Here is a 14,116-nt window from a genome sequence, read left to right as displayed (position 1 = left end):
GCAGCAGGGTGCCATAGGGCACCACAGGGTCATGGCAGGGGCAGTGCCACCTGCTCACCAGCACCCAGGGTGCCACAGGGTCATGGCAGGGCAGTGCCACCTGGCCACCAGCACCCAGGGTGCCACAGGGTCATGGCACTGCCACCTGGCCACCAGCATGTAGGATGGCTGCAGGGTGCCAGCAGGATACCACAGGGTGCCAGTAGGGTACCACAGGGTATCACAGGGTGCCAGCAGGTGACTGTAGGGTGCTACAGTGTGCCAGCAGGGTACCTCAGGGTGCCAGTAGGGTATCACAGGGTGCCAGCAGGGTACTACAGTGTGCCAGCAGGGTACCACAGGCTGCCAGCAGTGAGAGTAGGGTAGCACAGTGTGCCAGCAGGGTAGCACAGGGTGCCAGCAGGGTGCAAGCAGGGAGACACAGGGTGCCAGCAGGGCACCACAAGGGTACCACAGTGTGCCAGCAGGGTACCGCAGGGTTACCAGGGGCTGCCAGCAGGTGCCAGCAGGGGGCAGCAGGGTGCCAGCAGGGTACCGCAGGGTTACCAGGGGCTGCCAGCAGGTGGCAGCAGGGAAGCGCAGGGTGCCAGCAGGGTACCGCAGGGTTACCAGGGGGTGCCAGCAGGGAGGCGCAGGGTGCCAGCAGGGTACCGCAGGGTTACCAAGGGGTGCCAGCAGGGAGGCGCAGGGTGCCAGCAGGGTACCGCAGGGTTACCAGGGGCTGCCAGCAGGGGGCAGCAGGGTGCCAGCAGGGTACCGCAGGGTTACCAGGGGCTGCCAGCAGGTGCCAGCAGGGAGGCGCAGGGTGCCAGCAGGGGTACCGCAGGGTTACCAGGGGCTGCCAGCAGGGGGGCAGCAGGGTGCCAGCAGGGTACCACAGGGTTACCAGGGGCTGCCAGCAGGTGCCAGCAGGGTACCGCAGGGTTACCAGGGGGTGCCAGCAGGGAGGCGCAGGGTGCCAGCAGGGTTACCAGGGGCTGCCAGCAGGGAGGCGCAGGGTGCCAGCAGGGTACCGCAGGGTTACCAGGGGCTGCCAGCAGGGGGCAGCAGGGTGCCAGCAGGGTACCGCAGGGTTACCGGGGGCTGCCGGCAGGGGGGCAGCAGGGGGCAGGCCGTGCCCTACCTTCGCAGCCGCCGGCCGTCACCTCGGCGAAGGGATTGTCGCAGCGGTCGCAGTGCCGCCCGATGACTCCACCCTTGCAGGGGCACTGCCCGCTGCTGGCATCGCAGCGCCGGGACAGGGAGCCGGTCGGGTAGCACTCGCAGGGCTGGCACCGATCGCTGCCCACCGGCCGGAAGTGATTCTCCTGAGGGGGGGGTGGGGAGAGAGGGAGGTGGGCAGGGGGCGGGGGCAGGGGTGGCATCGTTTAGTGCGGGTGGTGCCGTGTAGGGGGTGGCATCGTTTGGGGTGGTGGCGCCAGTTGGGTGGTGGTGCCAGTTAGGGGGGTTGGCATCATTTAGGAGGGTGGCACCCAGTTGGAAGGGGTGGTGCCAGGTGGGGGGTGGCATCATTTTGGGGGGTGGTGCCATATGGGGGGGGTGGCATCATTTAGGAGGGTGGTGCCCAGTTGGAAGGGGTAGTGCCAGGTGGGGGGTGGCATCATTTTGGGGGGGTGGTGCCATATGGGAGGGTGGCATCATTTAGGAGGGTGGTGCCCAGTTGGAAAGGATGGTGCCAGGTGGGGGGTGGCATCATTAGGGAGGGGTGGCACGGTTTGTGGGGGCTGGCACCATTCAAGGGGGTTGGTACCGTTTGGGGGGGGTGGTGTCGTATGGGGGGCTGGCACCATTTGGGGGGGGTGGTGCCATTAGGGGGGGTGGCATCGTTAAAGGGGGTTGGCACCATTAAGGGAGGGTGCTGCCATTGGGAGGGTGGTGCCATATGGGGGGGGGTGGCATCATTTAGGAGGGTGGCATCATTTGAAGGGGTTGGCACCATTAGAGGTGGCACCATTGGGGGGGGTGGTGCCACTGGGGGGGGGTGGCGTCATTTGGGGGGGGTGGCACCATTAAGGGGTGGCACCATTGGGTGGGTGGCACCATTTAGGTGGGGTAGTGCCATACGGGGGGGTGGCATCATTTGGGGGGGGGGGTGCCAGTTGCGGGGGGTGTGTGTGTGCCATTTAGTGGGGGTGGCATCATTTAGGGGGGTTGGCACCCTGTGAGGGGGTGGCATCATTTGGGGGGGTGGCACCATTAAAGGGGTAGTGCCATATAGGGGGGTTGGCATCATTTAGGGGGTTGGCACCACTAAGGGGGTGGCACCATTGGGGGGAGGGTCGTGCCACATGGGGGGGGGGTGGCATCATTTGGGGGGTGGGGGGTGGCACCATTAAGGGGGTGGTGCCATATAGGAGGGGTGGCACCATTGTGGGGGGGGGTGGCATCATTTAGGGGGTAGTGCCATATGGGGAGGTTGGCATCATTTAGGGGGCTGGCACCACTAAGGGGATGGCACCGTTTGGGGGGGGGGGGTTGGTGCCATGTGGGGGGGGGGTGGCATCATTTGGGGGGCTGGCACCATTGTGAGGGGTGGTGGTGCCATATGGGGGGGTGGCATCATTTAAGGGGATTGGCACCATTAAGGGGGGTGGCATCATTTGCAGAGGGTTGGCACCCTTTAAGGGGGGGATGGTGCCACATAGAGGGGGTGGCATCATTTAGGGGGGTGGGGGGTGGCACCATTAAGGGGGTGGTGCCATATAGGAGGGGTGGCACCATTGGGGGGGGATGGCATCATTTAGGGTGCTTGGCACCATTTAGGCAGGTTGGCACCCTGTGAGGGGGTGGCATCATTTGGGGGGGTGGCACCATTGGGGGGCTGGCACCATTTAGTGGGAGTGGCAGCATTTAGTGGGGGTGATGCCATATGGGGGGGTTGGCATCATTTAGGGGGGTGGCACCATTGTGAGGGGTGGTGGTGCCATATGGGGGGGGGTGGCATCATTTGTGGGTGGGGGGTGTGGCACCGTTAAGGGGGTGGTGCCATATAGGAGGGGTGGCACCATTGTGTGTGTGTGGGGCGTGGCATCATTTAGGGGGTAGTGCCATATGGGGAGGTTGGCATCATTTAGGGGGCTGGCACCACTAAGGGGGTGGCACCGTTTGGGGGGGGGGGGTTGGTGCCATGTGGGGGGGGGTGGCATCATTTGGGGGGGTGTGGCACCGTGTGAGGGGGTGGTGCCATTGGGGGGGGTGGCATCATTTAAGGGGGTTGGCACCATTAAGGGGGGTGGCATCATTTGCAGAGGGTTGGCACCCTTTAAGGGGGGGATGGTGCCACATGAGGGGGGTGGCATCATTTGGGGGGGGTGGGGGGTGGCACCAGTAAGGGGGTGGTGCCATATAGGAGGGGTGGCACCATTGGGGGGGGTGGCATCATTTAGGGGGCAGTGCCATATGGGGAGGTTGGCATCATTTGGGGGGGGTGCCATATAGGAGGGGGTGGCACCATTGTGGGGGGGATGGCATCATTTAGGGGGCTGGCACCACTAAGGGGGTGGCACCATTGGGGGGGGGTGGGGGGTGCCATATGGGGGGGTTGGCACCATTTAGGGGGTGGCACCGTTGGGGGGCTGGTGGTGCCATATGAGGGGGGGTGGCATCATTTGGGGGTGGTGGTGGTGCCATGTGGGGTGGGTGGCACCATCCCCTAGGGTGAGGGCGGGCAGGGCGGGTGCCAGGGCGGGTGCCAGGGCCGGTACCCACCTTGCAGTGGCACTCTCCTGTGGTCTTGTTGCAGTCAGGGTCGAAGCCCTTGGCCACATCGCAGCTGCAGGGCCCACACGTGGGCTGCCCCCACCAGCCCCGGGGGCACGGCTGGGCCTCCCTGGGGGCATGGCACCACGTGGCTGGCACCGCCTGGCACCGCCTGGCACCGCCTGGCACCGCCTGCCGTGGCCACCTCCCCCACCCCCGTGCCCATCCCATGCTCCTTGTGCCCTCTGTGTGCCCAACCCTGCCCCCTGGACAGCCTCTGGGCTCCTCCTGCCCCACCCTGCCAGCCTCACTCTGCCCCAGGTGTGCCCACCCTGCCCCTTGCATGGGCACCATGAGCATGGGCACTGTGGCTCTTGCATAGGCAGTGTGCCCACCCTGTGCCCACCCTGTGCCCACCCTGCCCCTTGCATGGGCACCATGAACATGGGCATCGTGGCTTTGGCATAGGCAGTGTGCCCACCCTGCACCCACCCTGTGCCCACCCTTCCCCTTGCATGGCCACCGTGGCTCTTGCATGGGCACTGTGCCCACCCTGTGCCCACCCTGTGCCCACCCTGTGCCCATCCTGCCCCTTGCATGGGCACTGTGGCTCTTGAATGGGGCACTGTGCCCACCCTGCACCCACCCTGTGCCCATCCTGCCCCTTGCATGGCCACCGTGGCTCTTGCATGGGCACTGTGCCCACCCTGTGCCCACCCTGTGCCCATCCTGCCCCTTGCATGGGCACTGTGGCTCTTGAATGGGCACTGTGCCCATCCTGCGCCCACCCTGTGCCCATCCTGCCCCTTGCATGGCCACTGTGGCTCTTGCATGGGCACTGCACCCACCCTGTGCCCACCCTGTGCCCACCCTGCCCCTTGCTCCCCCGCCTTGGATCTTGCACAGCCACTCTGCCACCCCCATGGGCACTGTGCCCTCCGTGTGCCCACCCCCTGCCTCCTCCACAACCACCGTGCCTGTGCCATGCCCCTTGAATGCCCACTGTGCCACTGGCATGGGCACCATGCCCACCCTGCCCCTTTCATGCCACGCTGCCCCTTGCACAGCCCCTGCACCCCTGTGCCCCCCGTGTGCCCACCCTGCCCCTTAGGGGTACAGCCCCTGTGCCCCACGTGTGCCCACCCCGCCCCTTGCGTGGCCACCATGGCTCTTGCATGGGCACTGTGCCCATCCCATGCCCACCCTGCCCCATCCATGGCACCATGCCCCCCATGTGCCCCCCATGTGCCCACCCTGCCCTTTACTGCCACCTCTGTGCCCACCCTGCCCCATCCATGGCACCATGCCCCCCATGTGCCACCCATATGCCCCCCATGTGCCCACCCTGCCCTTTGCTGCCACCTCTGTGCCCACCCTGCCCATCCATGGCACCATGCCCCCCATGTGCCTACCTTGCCCCATCCATGGGCACCATGCCTGCCATGTGCCCCCCATGTGCCCACCCTGCCCTCTGCAGTCACCTCTGTGCCCACCCTGCCCATCCATGGCACCATGCCCCCCATGTGCCCCCCATGTGCCCCCATGTGCCCCCCATGTGCCCCCCTGTGCCCCCTCCCTGTGCCCCCTCATGTGCCCCCCATGTGCCCCCCATGTGCCCCCCATGTGCCCCCCCCTGCCCCTCGCCTGCCCCCCCCCCCAGCCTGGCAAGAGGGAGGGGCGGATGCCCAGGAGGTGCCCCCCAGGCTGCAGGTGCCCAGCCCCCGGGTGCCACTCACCTGTGCTCGCAGTAGGCACCGAAGTGGCCCTGGGGGCACTCGCAGCTGTAGCCCTGTGCCGTGCCAGGCTTGCGGGCACAGGTGGCAGGGGGCTGGCAGGGGGTTGAGGGCACAGGCGCTGACACAGCTCTCACCAAAGTAGCCTGGGCACAAGGATGGGCACAGCTGGGGGCACCAGAGGGCAGGGAGGGCACTGGGGGAGGGGTGGCAGTGCCCTCGGGACCGTGGCAAGGGTGGTGGTGCCCCCCAGAGCGGGGGCAGTGCCCAGGGGACGGTGCCAAGAGGGTGGCAATAGGCAGGGGGACAGCGCTGAGGGGTGGCAGTGCCCAGGCAGGGTGTTGGCACTCGATTGGCAGGGGGATGGCAGTGCCCTGGGGGCAGTGGTGGGGCAGGGGGGGTTGGCAGTGCCCAGGGAAGGTGGCCATGCCAGTGCCAGCAGTGCCCAAGGGACAGTGAGGGGCATCTGAGCCTGGGGGTGGCAGAGCTCAGGGGGTTGGCAGCGTTGTGGGGGCAGTGGCCAAGGGTGGCAGGGGAGGGATGGCAGTGCCAGGGCGGCAGTGGCAGGGTGCCAGAGGCGGGGGGCAGTGCCAAGGCAGCAGTGTTGGGGTGTCAGGGGTAGGGGGCAGTGCCAGGGTGGCAGTGCCAGGGGTGGCAATGCCTGGGGGTGGCAGTATTGGGGTGGCAGTGGCAGGGGCAGTGCCAGGGCGCTCACCAGGCTGGCAGTGGCAGGAGGCAGTGGTAGGGTGGCAGTGGCAGTGTGGCAGTGCCAGGGGCAGTGCCAGAGGCAGTGCCAGGGTGCTCACCAGGCTGGCAGTGGCAAGGTGGCAGTGCCAAGGGGCAGTGGCAGGGGCCAGTGGTGGGGGTCAGTGGGCAGTGTGGCAGTGCCAGGTGGTGGCAGTGCCAGGGGCAGTGGCAGGGGCAGTGGCAGGGGGCAGTGCTAGGCTTGGCAGTGCCAGGGGCAGTGGCAGGGCACTCACCAGGCTGGCAGCGGCAGGGGGGCAGTGCTAGGATGGCAGTGCCAGGGGGGTGGCAGTGCCAGGGGCAGTGCCAGGGGCGCTCACCAGGCTGGCAGCGGCAGGGGGCAGCAGCAGGGGGCAGTGGCAGTGTGGCAGTGCTAGGCTGGCAGTGCCAGGGGGGTAGCAGTGCCAGGGGGCACTCACCAGGATGGCAGTGGCAGGGGGGCAGTGGCAGGGGGCAGTGCTAGGCTGGCAGTGCCAGGGGGGTGGCAGTGCCAGGGGGCACTCACCAGGCTGGCAGCGGCAGGGGGGCAGTGGCAGGGGGCAGTGGCAGTGTGGCAGTGCCAGGGGGGTGGCAGTGCCAGGGGCAGTGCCAGGGCGCTCACCAGGCTGGCAGCGGCAGGGGGCAGCGGCAGGGGGGCAGTGGCAGTGTGGCAGTGCCAGGGGGTGGCAGTGCCAGGGGCACTCACCAGGCTGGCAGCGGCAGGAGAAGCTGTCCCAGTCGTCGCTGCAGTAGCTGTGGGGGGGGGCAGGGCCCCGAGTCGCAGGGGTCGGGCAGGGCACAGCCTCCCTCCACGTTCACCTGTGCCGCCTGTGCCACGCTCAGTGCCAGGGCGCCGCCGCCCGCCTCGCCCACGCGCACGCCCTGCGCGGCCGCAGCCCTCAGCGCCGGGCACCGGTGCCCCCCCCGGGCAGCAGCACCCTGGGCATCAGCACCCCGGGCAGCAGCACCGCACCCAGGGGCAGCAGTGCCCCCAGGGCAGCAGTGCCCCCCTGGGCAGCAGTGCCCCCCCGGGCACCAGCACCCCCGGACACCAGTGCCCCCCCCGGGCACCAGCACCCCGGGCAGCAGCACCCCGGACACCAGTGCCCCCAGGAATCGTCACCCCGGGCATCAGTGCCCCCCGGGCATCATCAACCTGGGCATCATCACCCTGGGCACCAGTGCCCCCCCCGGACAGCAGTGCCCCTGGGCATCATCACCCCTGGATATCATCACCCTGGGCACCAGTGCCCCCCGGGGCATCATCAACCTGGGCATCATCACCCCAGGCACCAGTGCCCCCCCCGGACAGCAGTGCCCCTGGGCATCATCACCCTGGGCACCACTGTCCCTTGATGGACCCCATGCCCCCCACCTTGTGCCACCCCATAGCTGCCCAGGGCACTGCAGTGCCCACATCTCTGTGCCCACACCCATACACCCCCCCCCATGCCCATGTCCTCATCCCTATGCCCCCAGCCATGCCCCCTCTGCCCTCATGCTCTGTGCCCATGCCCTGTGCCCATGCCCCACCACCATTCCCATGTCCCCTTGCCCTGTGCCTGTGCCCTGTGCCCATGCCCTCATCCCCATGCCCCCAGCCATGCCCCCTCTGCCCCCATGCCCTATCACCATTCCCATGTCCCCATGCCCTGTGCCCATGCCCCAGTGCCCATACCCGTGCCCCCCACCGTCATGCCCATGCCCCCCTGCACCGTGCCCACGTCCCCAAACCCTGTGCCCCTATGCCCAGACCCCCAGGCCCATGCCCCCCTGCCCCCATGCCCACAGCCTCTCCCCCTTTGGCGCCACCCCTGTGCCATGCCCTCTCCCGTGCCCACCTACCTGCAGGCACCCCCTGAAGCCCTGCTCCACGGTGCCACCGTCCCCTGCCAGCCCCCCCACGCTCAGTGCCCGCAGGCGCAGCCCCTGCAGCTCCCCTGCCACGTCTGCCACCGCCTGTGGGCACGGGGGGAGGGCACTCAGACACCCCGGGGTGCCCACCTAGTGCCCAGCCAGTGCCCCAGTTTCTGCCCTGTTCCATGCCCGCCCCAGCCCGGGGAGGTGCCCACCCCCGTGGAGGGCACTCAGACAGCCCTGGGTGCCACCCAGGAGGTGAGCAGGGGGAGGTGCCCGCCCAGTGCCCACCCTGTGCCCACCCTGTGCCTCAGTTTCTGCCCTGCTCCATGCCCCCCCCAGCCCGGGGAGGTGCCCACCCCTGCTCCACGGTGCCACCGTCCCCTGCCAGCCCCCCCACGCTCAGTGCCCGCAGCCGCAGCCCCTGCAGCTCCCCTGCCACGTCTGCCACCGCCTGTGGGCACGGGGGGAGGGCACTCAGACACCCCGGGGTGCAGGGGGCAGTGCCCACCCAGTGCCCACCCTGTGCCTCAGTTTCTGCCCCTCCTCCACGGGGAGGTGCCCACCCCCGTGGAGGGCACTCAGACACCCCTGGGTGCCACCCAGGAGGTGAGCAGGGGGAGGTGCCCACCCAGTGCCCACCCTGTGCCTCACTTTCTGCCCTGCTCCGTGCCCCCCCACACCCCCGGGGAGGTGCCTACCCCCATGGAGGTGCCCACCCCTGCTCCACGGTGCCACCAGCTCATGCCTGCCCCGCCCCCCCCCCCCCCCCCCAGTGCCCACCGCCCCTGCAGCTCCCCTGCCACGTCTGCCACCGCCTGTGGGCACGGGGGGAGGGCACTCAGACCCTCCGGGGTGCCCACCTAGTGCCCAGCCAGCGCCCCAGTTTCTGCCCTGCTCCATGCCCCCCCCCAGCCCGGGGGAGGTGCCCACCCCCGTGGAGGGCACTCAGACAGCCCTGGGTGCCACCCAGGAGGTGAGCAGGGGGAGGTGCCCGCCCAGTGCCCACCCCGTGCCTCCGTTCCCCCCCCCGCCCCGTGCCCCCTTGGTGCCCCTGTACCTGGTGGCGGCCGTAGTCGAGGGCGAGGAGGAGGAGGGTGGCAGGGGGGGCACGGCCGGGTGCCCCCCGCAGCTCCAGCTGCAGGTGGTGCCAGTCGCCGTCGTTGACCTTGGCGCTGGGCAGGCCGCAGCGATGCCAGGCGGGCCCCCCCCCTGCAGATGCCAGCCTCGGGCTGCCCCTCGCCTCAGCTGCAGGGAGGGACATGGGTGACCTGCACCCCGGGGGGGGCACCCCTGGCACTGCCACTCCCCCAACCAGCCCCCCCCGGGCAATGATCCCCCACCAAGAGTGGCAACCCCCTGGCACTGCCCTGCCCCGGGCAACACCCCCAATGCCAACACCCCCTGTGCCAACACCCCCAATGCCGACACCCCCTGTGCCAACACCCCCTGTGCCAAACACCCCCAATGCCAACGCCCCCTATGCCAATGCCCCCTGTGCCAATGCTCCCAGTGCCAATCCCTTCCCATGGCCATAATCCATCCCTGGGTGATGCCAGTACCCCACATCCCCCCTCACCCCCCTCCAGGGGCAATACCCCCCTGGCACTGCCCCTAGGCCAATCTCCTCTATGCCAACCTCCCCTGTGCCAACCTCCCCTGTGCCAATCCCCTCCCATGGCCATAATCATCCCTGGGCAATACCTCCTGTGCCAGTATCCACTTCCCCCATCCCTCCCAGGGCAATACCCCCCTGGCACTGCCCCTAGGCCAATCTCCTCTATGCCAACCTCCCCTGTGCCAACCTCCCCTGTGCCAATCCCCTCCCATGGCCATAATCATTCCTGGGCAATACCTCCTGTGCCAGTATCCACTTCCCCCATCCCTCCAGGGCAATACCCCCCTGGCACTGCCCCTAGGCCAATCTCCTCTATGCCAACCTCCCCTATGCCAACCTCCCCTGTGCCAATCCCCTCCCATGCCCATAACTCCCCCCCCCGGCAATACCTCCTGTGCCAGCACCCATCCCCCCCCTCCCTGCCAGGGCAATACCCCCCTGGCACTTGCCCCTATGCCAACCCCCCCTATGCCAACCTCCCCCTATGCCAACCTCCCCTATGCCAACCTCCCCTGTGCCAATCCCTTCCCACGCCATAACTCCCCCCTCCCTCTATGCCAACCCTTCCTATGCCAACCCCTCCTCCCCATCCATGCCCACACCCCCCTCCCCCCGGGCACACCTGGAGGGTGAGGGTGGCACGGGGCCCGGCACTGGCCCTCACCAGCAGCCCCCGGGGGTGGCGACGTGCGGAACATGAGCCCCAGGTGCCAGGGCAGGGTGATGGGCAGTGCCAGCCCGCTCCAGGACACCCTGCTGCTGCCCAGGAAGCGCTGGGGGTTTGCCATCTCTGCGGGGAGAGAGGAGAGGAGGAGGAGGAGGAGGAGGAGAGGGGGGGGGTGTGGTGTGGGGGAGGGGCGCTGCCAGCCCTCTGATGCCCCCCCCGGTGCCCGCCGGTACCTTCCTGGCAGGTCTTGCCCCGAAGCCCAGCGGGCAGCGGCAGCTGAAGCTCTCCCACTCGTGCACGCAGGTGCCCCCGTTGTGGCAGGGGCTGGGGTCGCACAGAGCCTTCTTGGCAGGGCAGCCTGGGCGAGGGGGGCACGGGGCTCACACCCCCCCCCGTGCCCACCCGCCACCCCCCTACCCCCCCCCCAGCCCACCCCGCAGCCTGGCATGGCTCAGCCTCCTCTGCCGTGCCCAAGACACCCGGGCACTGCCCCAGTCACAAAGGCCCTTGACTGCCCTCCAGCCCTGGCACCCCCTGATCCCATGCCCAGGTGCCACAGCCCCCCCGACCCTGGTGGCACACCCCCCCATGCCACCCGCCACCCCCCCTACCCCACCCCCAGCCCACCCCACAGCCTGGCATGGCTCAGCCTCCTGTCCCTGTGCCCAAGACACCTGGGCACTGCCCCAGCCCTAAAGACCCTTGACTGCCTTCCAGCCCTGGCACCTTCTAACCCCATCCCATGCCCAGGTGCCACAGCCCCCCCCGACCCTTATCCAGCCCCGCAGCCTGGCATGGCTCAGCCTCCTCTGCCCGTGCCCAAGACACCTGGGCACTGCCCCAGCCACAAAGATCCTTGATTGCCCTCTAGCCCTGGCACCCCCTGATCTCATCCCATGCCCAGGTGCCACAGCCCCCCCTGACCCTGGTGGCACACCCCCCCCGTGCCACCCGCCACCACCGTACCCCCCCCCCCCCCCCAGCCCACCCCGCAGCCTGGCATGGCTCAGCCTCCTCTGCCCGTGCCCAAGGGGCACAGAGACACCTGGGCACTGTCCCAGCCCCAATGGCCCTTGACCGCCCTCCAGCCCTGGCACCTCCTAACCACGGTCCCATGCCCAGGTGCCACAGCCCCCCATGACCCTTACCCAGCCCCGCAGGCCTGGCATGGCTCAGCCTCCTCTGCCCGTGCCCAAGGGGCACTGAGACTCTCGGGCACTGGGTCCCAGGTGCCACCCCCAGACACCCATCCAGCCTCCCCCCCTGCTGCCCCACGGGTTCCATATGCCCAGTTCCATGCCCAGAGGGCACAGAGACAACCTGGGCGCTGGCCCCAGCCCCGAAGGCCCTTGATTGCCCTCCAGCCCCTGGCGCCCCCCTAACCCCATCCCATGCCCAGAGGACACAGCCCATGGCCCTGGCACCCAGCAACCTCCTAACCCCCCACCCCAGGCCCTGTGGGCACAGTCCCGTGGCTCTGGCACCTCCACGCCCCCCATACCTCCCACCCCCCATGCCCAGTAGGCATAACCCCATTGCCCTGGCACCTCCACGCCCCCCATACCTCCCACCCCCCATGCCCAGTAGGCATAACCCCATTGCCCTGGCACATCCACACCCCCTCCCAATGCCCACCCTATGCCCAGCGGGCACAACCCTACAGCCTTGCCACCTCCACACCCCTCCTACCTCCACCCCATGCCCAGCGGGCACAACCCCACGGCCATGCCACCTCCACACCCCTCCCAATGCCCACCCTATGCCCAGCGGGCACAACCCTACAGCCTTGCCACCTCCACACCCCCTCCTACCTCCACCCCATGCCCAGCAGGCACAATCCCATGGTCATGCCACCTACCACGTCCCTCCCAATGCCCACCCATGCCCAGCGGGCACAACCCCACAGCTGTGCCACCTCCACACCCCCTCCTAATGCCCACCCCATGCCCAGCGGGCACAACCCTACAGCACCTTGCCACCTCCTCCACACCCCTCCTAATGCCCACCTATACCCAGCGGGCACAACCTTCAGCCATGCCACCTCCTCCACCCCTCCTACCTCCACCTCATGCCCAGCGGGCACAACCCCACAGCCATGCCACCTCCACACCCCTCCTACCTCCACCCCATGCCCAGCGGGCACAACCCACGGCCATGCCACCTCCACACCCCTCCTAATGCCCACCCTATACCCAGCGGGCACAACCTACAGCCATGCCCACCTCCACACCCCTCCTACCTCCACCCTATGCCCAGCAGGCACAACCCCACAGCTGTGCCACCTCCACACCCCTCCTAATGCCCACCCTATGCCCAGCGGGCACAACCCTACAGCCTTGCCACCTCCACACCCCTCCTACCGTCCACCTCATGCCCAGCAAGCGCAACCCCACGGCCATGCCACCTCCACACCCCTCCCAATGCCCACTCTATACCCAGCGGGCACAACCCCACAGCTGTGCCACCTCCACACCCCTCCTAATGCCCACCCCATGCCCAGCGGGCACAACCCCACAGCTGTGCCACCTCCACACCCCTCCCAATGCCCACCCCACGCCCAGCGGGCACAACCCCACAGCCCTAACCCCCTCCGACCCCCCGACCCCCTCATCCCCTTCCTCCGGTGGGCACAGACCCCTTAGCTCCTGCCCCCCTCCCCTCTCCCCCCCGTAGCCCGGATACCCCCGGTGCCCCCCGCCCCCGCCCGGTGCCCGCGGTGCCCGCACCGGGCACGGTGCCGTTGTTGGCGATGAAGGCTGCCAGGTCGACCGGGCGCTGGTCGATGCGCAGGTGCCGCATGCAGCCCACGAAGCTGCGGCTGCGGATCGGGAAGCTCTCGGGCAGGGTCGGGACCCCCCCCCAGCAGCAGCGGCCCCGTCAGATCCAGCGACCCTGCGGCAGCGACCACCCCCCCCGCCCGCCAGGGACCCCCAATCATAGTCAACCGCCCCCACCCGTGGGGAGCAAAGGAGACACCCCCCCCCCCCTTAGACACTCTCGCCCCCCCCCCATCCCAATCCCACCCATGGGCGCCCCCAGGGACCCCCTCAGAGAGCCCCCCACCTGTGGGGAACAAAGGAGACACCACCCCCCCCCCCTCCCCACCCGCCCCTCTTAAAGACTCTCGCCCCCACCCATGGGCGCCCCCAGGGACCCCCTCAGAGAGCCCCCACCCGTGGGGAACAAAGGACACCCCACCCCCCTTAGAGACACTCACTCCCCCCACCCGTGGGGACCCAAAGGAACTCCCAGTATCCCCCCCCCCCCCCATGGGGGACCCCAAAGGGACCCCCCCCCTCAGCCATGGGGACGCCTGGAGACCCTCAACCCCCTACCCCCAGCCATAGGGACCCCAAAGCACCCTCAAGTCCCCCACCCTCAGCCAGGGGGACCCCAAGAGACCCTCAAGCCCCTCCCTCACCCATGGAGCTCCCAAGAGACCCTCAAGCCCCCACCCCGAGCCATGGGGACCCCCAAGAGACCCTCAAGCCCCTACCCTCAGTCATGGGGACCTCAAAGCAACCTCAAGCCCCCTCCCTCACCCCATGGAACTCCCAAGAGACCCTCAAGCTCCCACCCTGAGCCAGGGGCACCCCAAGAGACCCTCAAGCCCCCACCCCTCACCCATGGGGCCCCCAAGAGACCCTCAAGCCCCTACCCTCACCCATGGGGACCCCCAAGAGACCCTCAAACTCCCACCTTGAGCCATGGGGCCCCCAAGAGACCCTCAAGCCCCTACCCTCACCCATGGGGACCCCAAGAGACCCTCAAGCCCCCCATCCCCTCACCCATGAGGCCCCGAAGAGACCCTCAAGCCCC

General features: G+C 68.6%; 1 protein-coding gene across 1 annotated transcript in view; it reads right to left on the bottom strand.

Annotated features, from left to right (window-relative positions):
* LOC137461273 (cadherin EGF LAG seven-pass G-type receptor 2-like) overlaps positions 1-13,235 on the bottom strand; it is a 38,981-nt gene extending 25,746 nt beyond the window's left edge. Inside the window, 15 exon segments of the mRNA XM_068171072.1 lie at positions 1,124-1,307; positions 3,709-3,829; positions 5,436-5,536; positions 5,538-5,578; positions 6,862-6,919; positions 6,921-7,037; positions 8,001-8,114; positions 9,073-9,186; positions 9,188-9,255; positions 10,249-10,315; positions 10,317-10,420; positions 10,531-10,551; positions 10,554-10,655; positions 13,024-13,156; positions 13,158-13,235. Coding sequence (XP_068027173.1) covers positions 1,124-1,307; positions 3,709-3,829; positions 5,436-5,536; positions 5,538-5,578; positions 6,862-6,919; positions 6,921-7,037; positions 8,001-8,114; positions 9,073-9,186; positions 9,188-9,255; positions 10,249-10,315; positions 10,317-10,420; positions 10,531-10,551; positions 10,554-10,655; positions 13,024-13,156; positions 13,158-13,235 — 1,423 coding nt within the window.
* Between the last annotated feature and the right edge of the window lie 881 nt (positions 13,236-14,116).

This window comes from Melanerpes formicivorus, unplaced genomic scaffold (genome assembly GCF_026170545.1).
Source record: "Melanerpes formicivorus ecotype bairdi unplaced genomic scaffold, bMelFor1.0.p_v2 SCAF_1606, whole genome shotgun sequence".
NCBI lineage: Eukaryota > Metazoa > Chordata > Aves > Piciformes > Picidae > Melanerpes > Melanerpes formicivorus.
The sequence above is the reverse complement of the archived record's forward strand: the minus strand, read 5'-3'. Positions and strand labels throughout refer to the sequence as shown.